This window comes from Mustela nigripes, chromosome 2, assembly GCF_022355385.1.
Source record: "Mustela nigripes isolate SB6536 chromosome 2, MUSNIG.SB6536, whole genome shotgun sequence".
In the NCBI taxonomy this organism is placed as follows: domain Eukaryota; kingdom Metazoa; phylum Chordata; class Mammalia; order Carnivora; family Mustelidae; genus Mustela; species Mustela nigripes.
The window spans coordinates 61,068,030-61,085,861 of NC_081558.1; the positions used below are offsets into that span (position 1 = coordinate 61,068,030).

The 17,832-nt window shown below is 43.9% G+C and overlaps 1 protein-coding gene and 2 non-coding genes across 3 annotated transcripts; all 3 read right to left on the reverse strand.

The window, feature by feature from the left end:
* Positions 1-9,269: 9,269 nt before the first annotated feature.
* RPSA (ribosomal protein SA) lies at positions 9,270-14,703 on the reverse strand. Its single transcript, XM_059390507.1, has 7 exons — positions 14,596-14,703; positions 13,626-13,791; positions 12,588-12,706; positions 10,666-10,911; positions 9,950-10,078; positions 9,677-9,842; positions 9,270-9,433 (listed from the first exon to the last, which is right to left on the reverse strand). The coding sequence occupies exons 2-7, from the start codon at positions 13,756-13,758 to the stop codon at positions 9,339-9,341; spliced, it is 888 nt and encodes a 295-aa protein (XP_059246490.1). The 5' UTR covers positions 13,759-13,791; positions 14,596-14,703; the 3' UTR covers positions 9,270-9,338.
* Positions 10,446-10,600, reverse strand: LOC132012728 (small nucleolar RNA SNORA62/SNORA6 family). The gene has a single exon (XR_009402712.1). It is a non-coding gene; the product is annotated as a small nucleolar RNA SNORA62/SNORA6 family (small nucleolar RNA).
* Positions 12,775-12,925, reverse strand: LOC132012729 (small nucleolar RNA SNORA62/SNORA6 family). The gene has a single exon (XR_009402713.1). It is a non-coding gene; the product is annotated as a small nucleolar RNA SNORA62/SNORA6 family (small nucleolar RNA).
* Positions 14,704-17,832: the final 3,129 nt, after the last annotated feature.

A 17,832-nucleotide genomic window follows, 5' to 3' on the forward strand; every position in this document is an offset into this window, starting at 1 on the left:
AGTCCTGTTAGCCATAATCTGGTTTTGCCAGATTTTTTTCTCATTTATGGTAGCTTTGTAATGGAAAACAACTCCTTAATCCTACCTTAATCTCACCTTCCTGCAGGCCCCCTTTCCAAGGAGTTAAGAATGTTTTCCTGTGGGGCGCCTGGGTGGCTCAGATGGGTAAGCACCTGCCTTTGGCTCCCTCAGGTTATGATTTCCAGGTCCTCCAGTGGAGCCCCATGTCTAGCTCTCTGCTCAGCGAGGAATCTGTTTCTCCCTTTCCCCCTGCCTCTCCCCTTGCTTGTGCGCTCTGTCTCTGTTATCTCTCCCAAATGCATTTTTCTTTTAATCTTAAAAAAAAAAAAAAAAGAATATTTTCCCCTTCAAAGTTTGCCTCTTCTGCTGCATAGCTCATAACTGTTTGACTTGGTTGTACAGAAATATTTGGCTGAGTATATGGATACCAGATATAGAATGTGCCTCTATTAGCAAAACTCTGGATCTTTCCATTGCTGCTTTATTGGCTGGCCAGATTTAGCTGGAGTTCTTGTCTCTCTCATGAATTTGCTCAAAGCAGTCAAAAAATGGTCAACATAAGCCATCATTCTGAATCTTTCCTACCATTTCCCTAATGCTACAGATTTCATCAAATTGTAGTCTACCATCCAGAGCAATGTAGGTCTCAAAACCTGATCAAACTTTCTACCACCATGTAATTTGAGGTAGCAGCTTCTCAGCCTATGCCCAGCTACAAAAGTCAGAGGAGCTATTACTATGGAAGAAGGGAGGATGGACATGGGCGGATCACTAGCACTTGGTCACAGCTTCCATCAGCATCACTACTTTCCCCCTTATTAACTTTATTTTTGTTTTCTGGAAAAGTATTTATTTTGTCCTAGTTCTTGGATAAGAGAGCTGGGCTGACCATTTTTCTCATTTGACTATCTTTGGTCACTCTTGATGGGGAATACTCAGGTGCTCTTTTCCTCCTTGGCTGCTTTCAGGAACACTTTCTTTTTGGTGTTTCCATGATTCCTTACAACATAAAAGATGGGTTTTTAAAAATTGATCCCACTTAGGATGCCTGGGTGGCTCAGTGTGTTAAAGCCTCTGCCTTTGGCTCAGGTCATGTTTCCAGGGTCCTGGGATCGAGCCCCACATGGAGCTCTCTGCTCAGCATGGAGCTTGCTTCCTCCTCTCTCTCTGCCTGTCAAACAAATAAATAAAATCTTTTTAAAAATTTTAATTAAATTAAATTAAAAATAAAATAAAATTGATCCTACTTGGGGTACCTGGGTGGCTCAGTCAGCTAAGCATCTGCCTTCAGCTCAGGTCATGAGCTCGGCGTCCTGGATCAAGCCCCTCATCAGGCTCCCTTCTCAGTAGGAAGCCTGCTTCTCCCTCTCCCATTCCCCATGCTTGTGCTTGCTCTCTCTCTTTCTCTCTTTCTGTTAAATAAATAAATAAATTGATAGATGATAGACAGATAGATAGATAGAAAATTTTTAAAAAATAATTAATCCTACTTGGTACATAGTGGGATTCCTGAATTTGTGGATTCATGAGAGTTTCAGGAAGTTCTTAGCCTTTTCTCTTTGACACTGACTGTTCTCATTCTCCTGCTGCAATTTCCAACTAGATGTGTGACTTTCTCACTGTAACTTCTATGTATCTTAACTTCTCTGATTTTTTGTCCTTCTGTCCCTGTTTTCCTTGTAAATTTTTTATGTTTTTCTAGTTCACCAAACTTCTCTCCAACAGAGTTCTTATTGATAAACAGAGGTCTTATTGATAAACCTGTCCATTGTATTTTAAATTGTGATGATCGTACTTCTTCATTTCTAAATTGCAAATATAGTATTAATAGACTTTGTTTTGAAAAACCAATTTACTTAACAGAATTATATCTATATGAAATGATATACACTAATACAAAAAATAATAATCCTCTATAAGGGATTTTGAAACAAATGTCAAAACAGCCTATTATCTCCTTCAGGTTTGAAAGCCTCTGAGGCCCTGGGGCACCTGGGTGACTCAGTGGGTTAAACCTCTGCCTTCAGCTCAGGTTATGATCGCAGAGTCCTGGTATCGAGCCCCGCATAGGGATCTCTGTTCAGCAGGGAGCCTGCTTTGCCCCTCTCTCTGCCTGGCTCTCTACCTACTTGTGCTCTCGCTCTCTCTGTCAAATAAATAAATAAAATCTTTAGAATAAGAAAGAAAAAAAGAAAGCCTCTGAGGCCCTGAGCAGAGTCCTATGCATGGATGGCCATGGTAGTCTGGAGGACTACTTTCTCATGCTTAACACTGTAACTTTCTCTTGCAAATCATAAATGGAAGACACCTGTAGTTTGGGATTGGGTACTGAATAGAAGGAAATGCAGAGGTCAGTGGCCAAGGAGGTAGTGGAGGGCCTTTTGGTGGGGACATGGTGGACACTTCTGGCAATATGGGGTGATTTTTGTACCAGGGTGAACTGAGCCAACCACCCACAGAGAGGGGAGAGTGCGCCTTGGGACATTGCCTTTCAGTGAGGGTATATCAGGGAGCAGAACTGGGGTAGATGTCTATGCAGTTAGAGACTTTTTCCTGGTCCCCAACTCATTTCCAGAAATATCTAAAGGAAAAGGGAAGGAAAAAAAATGTAGGTGACTTTTCTGTGGGGCAGACAGTGGAGAGCTACAGCTTTCACACAGTATGGACTCCAAAAGACTCTAGGGCCTATGGTAAAGGCCCCCAGCTCCCCAAGGATAGACCTCTCTCATCTCCACTTGGTGAGACTGGGCTGAGATTCCTCCTTGCAGAGGGATTTCTTTACTCTCTTTTGATTCTCCCCAATGATTCTTTCCATTGGCTTCTTTTTATAGTTAATGCCTATGACACTTGTTTTAGACATATCTTCTCCATGTTCCCATCATCCTCACTTCTGTTCCCATAGAAAATGGTTTACTTGTTAACCAAGTACTTGCCTTCCCAAAATATAGGTCACAAGATCAGAAGCTTTGTTTTCATTCACTACTCTTTTCCCAGTGCTTAGAATAACGTTTGGCCTAGAGTATGTCCTCAATAAATATTTGTTGAATGTTGAATACTTATTTCACTTGAGATTCTTTGCAGAGATAAAATTGGATAATTCTCGGGTTAATCCTAAGTGAAGCCTGTTGCACTTAGCACCTGAAATATGACAGGTTCTGGTCTACTGAATAAGTACAATGTGTGGCATGTAGGCTTGGAACAGGTTTTTCACAGATGGAATTTAGTAACATCATTCTTGCCATGCACAAAGGGTCTGGATTGCTCAGGCAGTCAGAAACCCCATGGCAACAGTGACATTTACCATTGGATATTTACATTATTTAGAATATGGATTAAGCTGCTACAACAGGATTCCTAATAGTGGCTTTAAAATATCTTGAGTGTCTAGCAATAAATTTACCAAAAGATGTACAAAACCTCTTTGGGAAAAATTATGAAATTTTATTGAGGGAAGGACATAAAATGAAAACCTGGCAAGATATGTAGGTTGTTCGTACATTGAAAAACTCAGTGTCAGTCAATACTGCTCTAAAGTATAGAATCAATACAATCCCAGCTGGATTTATAGTGGAATTGTACTAATTAATTTTTAAAATGTGCATAACAATACAAAATTATCAGTAATAGCCAGGACTCTCTTGAAGAGAAGAGGAAGGAAGGAAGATTGCCATACCTATTGCCATGCTAGATTATAAAATTCTAGTAAAGATGAAGAACAGTGTGGCCTTGCCCCAGGGACTGAGGCCTAAGGCAGGGGTAGAATAGAGAGACCAGGATCAGACCTTGCATGGATGGTCTCTGGACTTTGAGAGGCAACAGTTCTGAGCAGTGATGAAAGGGGGGTGTTTTCATAACAAGATACTGAGGGTTGTGGTTGCATTTTCATAGGACTTTATACTATTGTGAAACCGTCTGGCATTATCTGGTGCAGTTAGAGTTGAAGGCCACAGTGGGGAAATTTTGGTGCACCAAGACTATCAAGCATGCTCAAAGTAGTTCTGTTGATAATGGTCAGAACATGGAAACAACCCAAATGGCCATTGCAGGATATTGATGTCATTGATGATTCCGTAGGAACATGGCAATAGGATGAAAAGCAGAAAAATAACACTGAAGGCAAGAAGTAAATCACATAAGGGGCACCTGGGTGGCTCAGTCAGTTAAGCATTGGACTCTTGATTTTGGCTCAGGTCATGATTTCAGGGTTGTGAGATCATGCCCCGAGTCAGGCTCCACAGTGAGTATGGAACCTGCTTAAGATTCTCTCTCTCCCTCTGCCTCCCTCAAAATTAAAATTAAAATTAAAAAGAAGCAAACAACACATGAAAATATGCTATGATTCCATTTATAGGAAACTCAAAAACAGGGAAACTGGACAATTTTTTTTAATTTTATTATTTATTTGACACAGAAAGAGAGATAGAGAGAGAGGGAACACAAGCAGGGGGAGTAGGAGAGGGAGAAGCAGGCTTCCCACTGAGCAAGAAGCCTGACGTGGGGCTCAATCGCAGGACCCTGAGATCAGGACCTGAGCCAAAGGCAGACCCTTAATGACTGAGCCACCCAGGCACCCTGAAACTGGACGATTCTTAATTAAAAGGGCACACTTAGGTAAAACAATCAAGTCAACCAAGGGATTATGCTAGAGGAGGTCTGTGACTTCAGGGGGCAAGCAAGTAACAGGAGGCTCACATGGTAACCTCCTCAGGTCCTACCACCTTTCTATTTCAAAACCCATGCAATGAGTACAGAGGCTTTCATTTGATTCTTATTTTTCTAGAATATACAAATATATCTTTTGTGGTCATCTGCATGCATGATGCATTTTACAATTAAAAATTCTTTTTAGGTGGGGCGCCTGGGTGGCTCAGTGGGTTAAGCCGCTGCCTTCGGCTCGGGTCGTGGTCTCAGGGTCCTGGGATCGAGTCCCGCATCGGGCTCTCTGCTCGGCAGGGAGCCTGCTTCCCCCCCCCCCCCCCCCCCCCTCCCCCTCCATCTACCTGTGATTTCTCTCTGTCAAATAAATAAATAAAATCTTTAAAAAAAAAAAAAATCTTTTTAGGGGCACCTTGATAGCTCAGTGGGTTAAGCCTCTGCCTTTGGCTCAGGTCATGGTCTCAGGGTCCTGGGATTGAGCCCTGCCTGCTCCCCCACCCCCGCCCTGCCTGTCTCTCTGCCTACATGTGATCTCTCTCTCTCTGTCAAATAAATAAATATTTTTTAAAAATAAAAATTCTTTTTAAATTATGCATGAACAAAAGACCATATGATACACAGTATGAGTGTTTGCTACATGCCAGGATCCAGGCTAATTGCTGTGGCAACAATCTCTGAATCACAACCCCATGATTATCCCCATGCTGGGGCCACTTGGGCCACTGGGAGACATCTATTGCTCAGGGCCACACATGAGGAAGGAGCTAGGCGGGGCTTTCTTTCATTATCTCAGGCATAGCTGATTCCAAAGCCAGCTCTGCAATCTGCCTCACTCATAGCACATGATGTCGAGGGTAATGCAACAGCCAGAGTCCTTTCACAGGTCACCTGTGACCTGTGGGTGGTGGCCCAGACCAGACCCAGTCTCACCCACCCCTTCACCAGAAGACCTCAACCCAAGCCAGCCTTGGGGAGTGCAGCATGTCCCTGAAACACCATGTAAGACTGCTGCTTTGACCTAGGGGAGCAGACGGTAATACCCTAGGGAAGGTTGAGGGCAGGTGATGATGAAGTGGCCTTGAGCTCTGTGCTGCCAAATAACATGCAAGAGTGGGCACCTCAAGCCTTGGGGGGAGCCTGAGGCTTGTCACATGGAATTCAACCCTCCAGCTCTTTCTTAAACACTCTGTAAATCTCTAAGACTTCTTAAAATATTTTTAAAGATTTTATCAGAGAGAGAAGGAGGGAAAAGAGAGAGAGAAAGCATGCAAGTGGGTAGAAAGGCAGAGGGAGGAGAGAGAGTCCCAAGCAGGCCCCATTCCCAGCATGTAGCCCAAGGCAGGGCTTGATCTCAGGATCCTGAGATCATGACCTGAGCCAAGGTCAAAAGTTGGATGCTTAACCAAGCCACCCAGACACGTCTAAGATTTATTCTTAATCAGTTTCTCTGTTCATTCAGAGTACTCACCCCCTACAATCTGTGAAGTGTCAAGGTCTGTGTTAGGCTGAATTCAGTAGGGATGCTGATTTGCTTTTGCACTGGGATGTAGTAAGAAACGTTTTCTATGGAAGGAGAAACTCCCAAGGTAATTAAGAAAGTAGAGGGAGAAAAGGGGGAACTCTACCAAACTTCTGGGTGGAATTCAGTTTCTCTAAGTTTAGAAGACAAACCCCAAAAAGTCCATCAAGAGCTGGAAGCTGTGGTAAGAACAAAAAAATCTTACGCTGGAGGTTTCTTCTTATGGGAAGTATTGTTTCCACAATAGAGAGAAAAAAAAGCATAAGCCATGTATTGTTCACAAAGTTTCCAAGGTCAGGTGGGACAAAAGAACTGAGTGTGTTACTACGTCCTGAAAGACTGTGCTAGTGTGAATAGCGATGGAGAGGTGCTGAGGGAAAAAGAGGAGGCAGCCCATTTGGTCAAATAAAATGCAGGGCAGGGGCGCCTGGGTGGCTCAGTGGGTTAAGCCGCTGCCTTCGGCTCAGGTCATGATCTCAGGGTCCTGGGATCGAGTCCCGAATTGGGCTCTCTGCTCAGCGGGGAGCCTGCTTCCTTCTCTCTCTCTCTGCCTGCCTCTCCGTCTACTTGTGATTTCTGTCAAATAAATAAATAAAATCTTTAAAAAAAAAAAAATGCAGGGCAGGGGAGGAAGGGTGGGAAGGTCCTCCTCGCCCAGCGGTCCCCAGGAAGACTCAGGGCTGCCAGTGGGGGAAAGCTGCCAGCAGCACATTTCAGGGTGAACACCTGGAGGGGGGCATTAATTTGTCACTTAGCTTCAGCAGGGCTTAGGGACTAACCATCTGGTAGGCACCACTGAGCCACAAAGTCAGTTTGGATTTATTTAAAATGCCCCTTCCAGTTCATGCTGGCTTTAAAGGTATTGGCTTGGGGCACCTGGGTGGCTCAGTGGGTTGAGCCTCTGCCTTTGGCCCAGGTCATGATCTCAGGGTCCTGGGATCAAGTCCCTCATCAGGCTCTCTACTCAGCGGGGAGCCTGCTCCCTCCTCTCTGCCTACTTGTGATCTCTCTTTCTCTGTGTCAAATAAATAAAATCTTTAAAATAAAATAAAATAAAGGTCCTGGCTCTGCAGCCATGGGGCAGCTATGTTGTCCTGGAGGGGGAGTGACTTAGGTTTGAACCACCTTGTGGTCCTGGGTTGGAGCAATCTCAGCAGCTATTGACAGAAGGAACACAACTAATTCTCCTGGAGGCAAGAAGAGGGTATGAGGGCAAGCTAAGTCCAGGTGGTAAGTATAACTACCACCCTTAGAACAGTGTATTACTTAAAATATAACATACAAGAAATTGTGCTAGCCATCAAGCACGTTTAGATATACCCTTAAGAAAAACAGGTACTGGCAACAGGACTGTTGGGCACCTTGAAGCCGAGCTGCGGGGAACACCGAGCCCACTAAGGGGGTGGGGATGGACAACACAATGCCTGTTTCTTTTTTGTTTTCTCCCCTAATCCAGGGACCATCTGTGACTAATTAGATGATCCCTTTGAATGCTTGCTCAACTATAAATATTATACTACTAGACCAGATATACCCTGCTTATCTGTAAGACTTATAATCAATGTATAACTCCTATTCCTTGTTTATCTACAAGGATGATTAATGTATGGCCTTCTTCCACTCCTGTGATTACTAGTAATATGGGACTGAGTTGTTTGGAAGTCTTTTCTACTGTTATCCCCAGCTCCCTTTCTCTTGCAGCTAACTTGCACCATCAAGAAGCAGCACGTGAGATCTGTAAGAAATTCCACTTGGATCTCTTGGCTGCATCATGCTGGGCATAAATGAACTATGCCAGAAGCCAGCTTGTAGTCCCATACCTCTAAACTTAGGTTTAGGAATTAAAAAGATTCTAGGGGGGAAAAGCCTGTTTGTGGAACATACTACAGGAATGAGAGGAGACAAATGCCCAAGCAAGGGGAAAAAGTTAACACAAGGGCTCTAGGTTGGAGGTTCTGGCCATTAATACACACAGCTTGGGAGCAGGGATGGAGGTTGGGCCAGCAGTTGCCAGACAGGAGTCAGATTTTAATGCCAGCATTATTCTCCAGAATATAGATTAAGTTGGCAGGAAATGCCTTTTCCTGTTCCTTGTTCCCTGAACTGGCCCCCTCCACCCAAAACATACTAATAGGCTGTTAGTCCAATCTACACATCTCCTCCACTCCCAATTTTCTTCCTGCTCCTCCTTCTGCCCTGTCCCTCCCTCTAGCCATCCTGATTCCAGGAGTTAACTGGTGTTACTGACCATTTGCAACACTAAAAGTGCTGTGGATTCAAGGTCTAAAGCACGTTGGAGCTTTGCAGGTTTATGGTAGAGGCATCCAAACTTGCTCTGCACACAGCCAGTGCAGAATCCCCACAAAGCTGATGATGCTTGAGTCATCAAGTCCCTTCACTGCCCCTGCACTACTGTCAAGAGGCCCAGGAGCAGGTCACATACATTTTTATAGGTCTTCCAAAAGGGGAGTAAATCAATTTAACTCATTCTTCCTCAAAATCTGGGTCCACCCTATTTCTCTATAATTTTTAATGGGTCAAATGTTATTGTGAAATCAGTGCAGGAGAGTACTCCAAGTATTTTAAATATAATACCAGAGGTCACTGAAAAGCAATTTACTCAAACTCTGGTTCTCCAGAATTTTAGAGGACAGATGGCAAAAAAAAAAAAAAAAAAAAAAAAAAAAAAGCTTCAGGTCCCATCCTGAAAAAATATTCCCAGGGTTACCATCCATTTACATTTAAATCTATTTTTTTTTAGAGAGTACACACCAATGGGGTGGTGGGGAGACAATCTTAACCAGATTCCACGCCCATGGGGCTCTATGCCACAACCTCTGAGATTATGACCTCAGCTGAAATCATGGGATGCTCAACAGACTGAGCCACCCAGGCACGCCTAACTCTATTTTCAGAACAGCTATTCCTTTTGCAAAAAGGAAGAACTCTCAAGTAAGAAGCACTATCTTTTATCTAAAGTGGGCTTTAGAAGTAAAACAGAAGTCAAGACCTGAAGTATGAAGTAATCCCAGGCATTTCTTGATCTGGAATGCGAAATAAACAGAAACGGACACGACTTTTACAAACTGTTTATTTTCCGTCAACCTTATTTCCATTTTGTTTGCCTTTGTGGAAGAGCAGCTTAAGACCACTCAGTGGTTGTTCCTACCCATTCAGTGGCCTGAGCAGTGGGAGCTGCAGACCAGTCTTCAGTGGCCGGCTGGGCGCTCCAGTCTTCTGTTAAGGAAACCAAGAAAACATAATCAGCCCCACTCCCACCAACACTGGGCCTTGATTTCTACCAAATACACATCTCAAGGGACAAACACCCAAGGCAAGACCACTTCAAAACCACCCGGTATTAGTGCAGCTACAGTGCACTGGGATTGGAATCTTTCAATGCAAATACACAGCTGTGGAGATCCTTCAAAAGTTAGATTAAGAATACCAAAAATGCAAACCACGGATTACAACACATACCAGTAGGGAACTGCTGAATAGGCACAGAGGGCACCTGCACGCCTTCAGACCAGTCTGCAACTTCAGGCTGAGTAGCCGTGAACTCAGGAGCTGGAGCCGTCCATTCACCCTGGAATTCTTCCTTGGTCACAGCCTTTTCAGCAGCAGCCTGCTCTTCCTTTTCAATCTGGTTAAAGGGAGGAAAATGTTTATAGAAACAATTTTATGTCAAAGAAACAGACCAAGATGTCTGATTTGCTTATGTAACCACATGCCTTTGTGGAGGAAGCTTACCTCTTCAGGATCCCTGTAGAAGTAGAGATCAGGCATGACCTCCCACGGGTGTTCACGAGAAATGGTGCCACGCATGCGCAGAACTTCCCTGGCCAGCATCCACCACATCAGACCCACCGAGTGAGCTCCCTGCAAGAGCACCAGGTTAAGAAATGACACTTGGGTCATCCCCAACAGCATGCACCTCCCACTGTGTTCCATCATCCAGACCTTTGGTACCAACAAAATAGACATGTTTTACACTGGTACTAAAACATCTCTTTGGATGATTCTTATGTGGAATCAAGACTTTGAGACTAGTAAACTGGACCAATTTGAGCTGTATGCAACCCACCTTTTTTAGGACCTTATAGCAGGATTCACCAAGTTGCTCTGAAAATTGAAAAGGTCCAGTAATGTGAGAAGCCGAAACAGTTAAGAAATACGGAGAAAAGCAGAAGAAAACACAGACCGTTTAAAAAATGATTTCTTCTTAAAGCTGACACACCTGAATTATACTTGTAGCAAGAATTACTATCAAACTCCACTCATTGGGCCAGAGACCCTTGTGGTGTTAGCGAAAAGACTTGCCCCTCGTGTAGCACACTACCTACACTTGTGAGTTCATCGGCCAGCCAGCAGCCTCAACTCCAAGCTCTAACAATGTGCAGAAGAATGCCCAACTGTTTCAAGAGTATTCACTCTTGAGGCTCTAGTGTACGTCCTAACACTGTTACCTTGTTGTTGCAAGGGATGGCAATGTCCACATAGCGCAGAGGAGAGTCTGTGTTACACAGAGCAATGGTAGGCAGGTTAACATAAGATGCCTCTGTAAGAGGCTGGTGGTCAGCCCTGGGATCAGTAACCACCAGAAGTCTTGGCTCTCGGAAGGCTGCCTGGATCTGGTTAGTGAATGTTCCAGGAGTGAAGCGGCCAGCAATGGGAGTGGCTCCAGTTGCAGCAGCAAATTTCAGCACAGCTCGCTTAAAAAGTTAACATCGAGAGTTAGCAGTGCTCCAGAGATGGCATCACAGAACCCCCCCAAGTGTCCCCAAGCAGACACCCAGGTCTGTAAGCACCTGAAGGAGCCCCTCCTATCTTCCCTCCTCAACAATGAAAACACCAAAGCACTTCACACACCCAGCAATTCTGTGTGCTCTGTGCTACCTGAGACCTAGTTACAGAACTAGGGCCCAGAAATGCTAAGCATACCCCACACCCAAACTCTCTGCCTGGAATGCACTCCCCACTCTCAATCCCTGAGGGTACCTGTGGCTCCCTGGCTTCCTCACATCTGCATGCTCCATGACCTCACCACCTGGTTTCAAGAACCAAGAAAGCTACTCTTGTGAGTGACTTGGGCAGGTTATGCTCGTACTTCCAACACGGTCATGAAAATGAAATTCATCAATACAGACAACAAAACTGTGTCTGACATCAATAAGCACTTCCGTAATCTGGTCCAATTTCATCAAAGCTACCCTACACAAAGCAAGAATATACCCACTTTGTTTCTCTTCCCTTACTTTTTACCTCCATGAAAACGTTATTTCCTCCCTGGGACTAATAATACATTCTAATTAAAACAAAACAAAACAAAACATACTTCCTGCAACCCTGCAGACTTGCTATCTTCCTGCTATATCCCAAACCCCTAGCAACACCGCCTGGACCAATATAGATGCTCAGTAAATTTTTGCTGAGGGAAGAAGCCAGGAGAGGTGTCACCAAGTTCATTCTATAGTAGAATTAAAAACTGTTTACCACCACGCACCAAACTTTAAATCCTGTCACAAGTCAGCCTCTGGGGAATAGCCCCCTCCACTGCAAAACACACCCTAAATTCACGGAAACCAGTTCTACCATCAACTAAGTACAAAAGAACCCATCTCACTACACAATTTACACACCTGTCAAAATCTAAGTCAAGCATCTTTTTCAAATTAGAAATGGGCTGATACCCTTGCTAGAGTTCTTAATCTAGTGGACTCTTGAACACCAGTTTAAACCAGGCACGTCCACCTACATGTTGACTTTTTTCCCCTTTACAGTACTGCGTAGTATTTTCCTTTCTAGCTTGTATTTTTTTCCCTAAAAACATAGTATATACTACATATACAAAATAAACTAATCAACTGCTTATCTTTCTTATGGGTGAGGCTTCTGAAGGTGAAGAGTAGGCTATCAGTAAAGTTTCTGAGGAGTCAAGTTAAACAGATTTTTGGTCATGCATGAGGTCGGTGCCCCTGATTCACGGTGTTTTTCAAGGGTCAACTGTAAATCAATTTTCGGGACATTCATTAGTTTCTTCAACAGAAAAACAATTGCCAAAACAGAAATGGGGGCAAAATACAAGTTTTGTCCCACTGGCATTTAAAAAGTTACTTAGTGCTGGCAAAGATTCTTAATCTTAGAGACCTGATGAGTCTTGGAGGACTAGTATCCTACTAGAAAACCAGTTTTCAAGAACAAAACTGAAGCTCAACAAACCACCAGATGCCAAGTATTATGAATCCCGAAAACCTCGAATACTGGCAATCCAAGATTTGTATAAGTGGTTAAATTAGACTATTTTCTATTTTCCTCTACTTTCCCCTGCATCCCACAGTATCTGTAAGCTTATTTTTTATAATAAAAACCAAGTATACTGCTTACAAACCTGGCCCGTATTCCTGGACGATATGACACTAACATCAGCTGGGTTTTCAATGGCAACAATGGCACGAGCTGCCAGCAGAAGCTTCTCCCAGGTCCTCTTCAGATTTATGATGTAGATACCTACATGACAGCAGAAAAGTTTTTTAACACCCGACCTAATTTGCGATTTATTTTCTTCTAAAAAAATTCAGTGTAGCAGAGAGTACTATCAAACTCCAGTCATAGAGGCAAGCTCTACTGGTGTTAGCGAAAATCCTGCAGTTTTTATAGCACACTTCCGACACTCAGAAGTTCATGGGCCACGGCTGGCCTCAACCTTGAGCTTTAATAGTGTGCAGCCTTGACTCAGTAAACAAAGGACATCATTTTCTCTTCCTGCGTTAAGCCCCCCTCAGGTCCGCATATGGATTCCTCCTTCAAGTTCTCACCCACTTTCTAGTCTCTAGCCACTTTCCTTACAACCTGTCTCCAAGCCAAATTAAGCCAAAACTGCTTTACAACATGCCACTCCCAAGCTTATGTCCTTCAGTGGCCTCTGAGCTGAAGCATTCCCTTGCCCAAGATGCCTTATAAAGGCATCACAACCTACCTTTTCTTTTTCTAGTACCTTCCAAGCCTAATTGCTCCTTCCCATCTCTTGCTCTACTTTACTGTCAAAACTCAAACAAAACTGTGTCAGTACCTGTGAAATACAAGGCACTATAAAGCTAATGAGCTTCCTCATCTTTGTATCTCGTAGCTCTTACATAGAGCAACCCAAGTCCCCTAACCTATCAGTAGACATACTCTTACCCTGCAGTCCAGAAAGCTTTTCTTCCCAAAACCACCAGAACACTGTTTTTAATTTTTTAATTTCTTTCAAGTTATCTCTTATGTCCAACATGGAGTCAAACTCAAAAGACATCGAGTAACATCTCTACTGTGCCAGCCAGGCACCCCACTTTTACTTAATTTTAAAGCTTAATTCCAAAATAGTGATCTGATTTCATTGATTACTTAGCTGGAATGCCCCTCCCCCCAAATCAAAGCAAGGACTGACCATCACTTTTCCTTTTGTAGATGTACTGTTCCATCTGGAAGTCAAGGTTGGTGCCACCTAAATGGGTTCCCGCTGCAAGGAATTTGAGGACATCCTCCTCCTTCATTTGCAGGACATCAAGGGCTCCGGACATTGTGTAAGTTTCCCTTTAAGTTACGATGGGAACCTAAAAAACAAGTTAACAATCCAGTCCTTTGCATTCCAGTGATTTAAGTGGGTAAGGGATCAGGTGCACTGTAACTACTGCAGAGCCATACAGCTTCACAGCTAAATGCAACCCAAGGACCACACCTTTCAGTTTACAGTCTACTGGGATGAGACACAATACACCAGACATAGACCACACATTATTAAGCAACAGCACATCTTAATGAATGTGGAGATGGGAAAAACACCCAGATAATTAAGACGAAAATGGTGAATTGCCACTTAACACTCCAGAGTAACCCGGAATAAAGGTTATGGATAAGCAAAGGCAGCACAGAGGCAGACAAGTTTATTTTCAAGCAGACTGCAGGTGGACGCTTCAGAATTATTTCCCTCTGGGGTTACAACTAACTTTCTGCAAAACCCTGCCAAGAATCTTAACACACGGTGAACTACCAGCCCAAACTGCTGCTGTAAATGTGTGCCGGGGCCTGAGGTCACGGCCGAGTGCCGCGGTCCGAAGCGATGGCAGCACGGTGCGTTGGCACGGCTTTCTGCACCCCCGCCACCCAGCCCGCAGGCCCGTGCGCACCCTCGCCCAGCGCCCCGGCTCCAGCACGACCTCCACGAGCTCCCGGGGAATTGTGGGAATTCGCGGGCCCGGGCCGGCCACGTGCGGGCTGCCGGAGGGAGGTAGAACGCGCCGGCAGGAGACAGACCCGCTCTGCCTGCTGGCTTCTGTCCCCGTCCTCACACCCCCTCACTCAAGCAGGAAACTGTTCTGGTGACTTGGGGACGCTGGAGAACCCCACCGGGAACTCACGCTAAACAACGCCGTATGGACCCTTCCCTGGGTAGCGCGGAAAAGACAGGCGAGCGGAAATGACGCCATTATATACTCCGCCACCAGCCAATGACAACAAAAAAAGCCCAGCGGAAGGGCGGACTGGAGCTCTAGCCCAGAGGGACCGTTTGCGACGGCAGTGCTTTCCGGCGCCGCGAAGACGTTCCGCGCTGTGCGGCCGTCCCTGCAGTACTTCGTCAGGAACGCGCGCCTGAGGCCTGCTGGCGATGACGGTTTGAATTTTCGCGCAACGTGAAGAGGGTTCGTGTCCGAAGCTACAGTTTGCGCCCGTGAGAAGCTGTTGGACACAACGTGCGCAAGTATTCGATCAACAGAAGCTGGAAAAATTATTTTCATTCTTTGGAGAACAATTTGGCAGAACGTAATTCAGTTTTTTAAAAGTTGACTTTTCGGGAATTTTCCTGAAAAAATTAAAAAAATTAAAAGGAAAAGACTGTACAAATGGTTAAGACTTTTTGTTTTTTTGTTTTTTTTTTTAAAGACCAGGAATATAGGTTATTAAAAGTATATTCTGTTCATATAGTACTATGCAGCCACTGAGGAATATTCAAATACGCCACGTACAAACAAGAATTGCAGGATGAGGGAGATTATTTAAAAAAAAAAAAAAAATTGAAGCCCGTTCAACTGTACTTCAATTAAAAAGAAAAGGAGGGGTTAAGTCCATTAAGCTGATGTTGGCTCTGGTTATGAGCTCATAGTCCTGAGAGAGCCCCGCTTAGGGCATGGAGCTTGCTTAAGATTCTCTCCCCTATGGGACGTCTGGGTGGCTCAGTTGGTTAAGCAGCTGCCTTCCGCTCAGGTCATGATCCCAGCGTCCTGGGATCGAGTCCCACATTGGGCTCCTTGCTCGGCAGGGAGCCTGCTTCTCCCTCTCCCTCTGCCTCTGTCTGCCATTCTGTCTGCCTGTGCTCACTCTCCCCCCCCCTCTGATAAATAAATAAAATCTTAAATAAATAAATAAAAAATTTAAAAAAAAAAAAGATTCTCTCCCCTCTCTCCACTGCTCCCCAGGGAAGGGGTCTCTCTCTTCCTGAAAAAAGAAATAATAATAATCGAAGTCCTATACGTTAAAATATGATTTAAAAAATACATAAGATACTAAATTATATAGTAGTTTTCAACCTTGGCTGCACTGGAGAATCATTTGGAGAGCTTTTAAACATGTGCTAAGGCTCAATTTTTAAAATCCGATTTTTAAAATTGAGGTATAATTGAGATAAAACATTTCAGTTGTACTACATAGCCTGTATATATTGTGAAATGATCACCACAATATCCGTAGTTAACATCTGTCACCATCCAGGTATAATGTTTGTTTTTCTTATGAGCACTTTTACCCTCTTAGCTACTGTCAAATATTTAATACAGTATTAACTATAGTTGCCACGTTGTAGGTTACATTTCCAGGACTTAAAAAATCTGATTCTTAAAAGTAGCTCCTAGATAATTTTAATGTGCAGCCAGGGTGAGAACGGTTAATATACAAGTAGAGAAACTGGGTGAGTTTTTTCCTCCTCTCATTTTTGAATTTTTCCTCCTATTTTTGATTTTCTATATTTTTGAAATTTTCTGAAGAACACGGGTTGTTTTAAACAGAAAACCCTATCACAGTTTAAAAAGCTGATATAGAGGGAAGGAGGTAGGGTGCCTCAGTGGCTAAATTGGTTAAGCGACTGCATTCAGCTCAGGTCTTAATCCTGGAGTCCTGGGATGATCTCACATTGCCTTCCTGCTCAGCAGGGGGTCTCCTCCTTCTGATCCTCCCCCACCTCATGCTCTCTCTCTCTAATAAATAAGTAAAATCTTAAATTTAAAAAAAAAAATAGCTATATGAAAACAGAATGGGTGGCTTTTAGGGGCAGTTTTCTGTCCCTGCATGACTTTTCTGCAGGGCCTTCTGTCTCCCAAGCCACCTTAGCAGCTCCCTCCCATGTGCATCCTCCAGTCCCAAGACTTCTTCCTTTGTTACAAGGAGGACATTGTACTCTAATTATGTTTAGGTGTTTCTCAAAATAATATATTTGTCACAAATTAACTTTGCTCTTTTTTTTTTTTTTTTTAAGATTTTATTTATTTGACAGAACACAAGCAGGGGGAGCAGCAGGCAGAGGGAGAAGCAGCAGGCTCCCCACTGAGCAGAGAGCAGGTGGGCTCTATCCCCAGGACCCTGGGATCCTGACTTGAGCCAGAGGCAGAGGCTCAACCAACTGGGCTACCAAGGCACCCCAATAACTTTGCTCTTGAGAACTCCTCTGATGAAAATCCTTGGCAAGGAAATGAGTTGACAAAGGTCCAATGATAAATGACTGACTGTTGGCAGTAAACCACAGTGAGGAGCCCTTGCCCCAAGTGGCACTTGCAAAGAATATCTAGTATTCTTGCAGCCTCCCAGTCCTCTGCGCAAGTTTTTGCAACATTTTTTATTCATGCCCATTTTTTTAAAAGATTTTATTTATTTGTTTGAGAGAGCAGCAGGGAGGAGCAAAGGAAGAGAGTGTCCCAAGTAGATTCTGAATTGAGCACAGAACCCAACAAGGGGCTCTATATCATGACCCTGAGATCATGACCTGAGCCAAAAACCAAGTCAGTCGTTTAACTGAGTGAGCCACTCAGGCATGCCTGCCTATTCATGCCCATTTTTAATAAATCTCAGAGCCTATCTTTTGCACACTTCTGATTTCTGGGGTTCATATTTAAGGAAAACTTGGGGTGTCTGGGTGGCTCAGTTCCTTGAGCTTCCAACTCTTGATTTCAACTTGTGATGAGTCTCTCATGGGATTGAGCCCCACATCAGGCTCCAAGCTCAGTGTACAGTCCTGCTTGAGGGTTCCTCTGCCCCTCCCCCCTGCTTGCACACTCTCTAAAATAAATAATCTTTAAAAAATAATAAAAGGGATAAAAATAAAAAGAGGGATGCTTGGATGGTTCAGTTGGTTAAGCATCTGCCTTCAGCTCAGGTCATGATCTCAGGATCCTGGGATTGAGTCCCGCATCAGGCTCCATGCTCAGCAGGGAGACTGCTTCTCCTTCTGCCTGCTGCTCCCCCTGCTTGTGCACTCTCTCTCCCTCTCTCTGGCAAGTAGATAAATATATAATTTTTAAAATAAAAAAGAGTAAGATAAAAATTTGGCTTAAGTTTTTTTTCCAAATATAAAACTACACTAAGGACTGTAGTCTTTTGGAGCTACACTT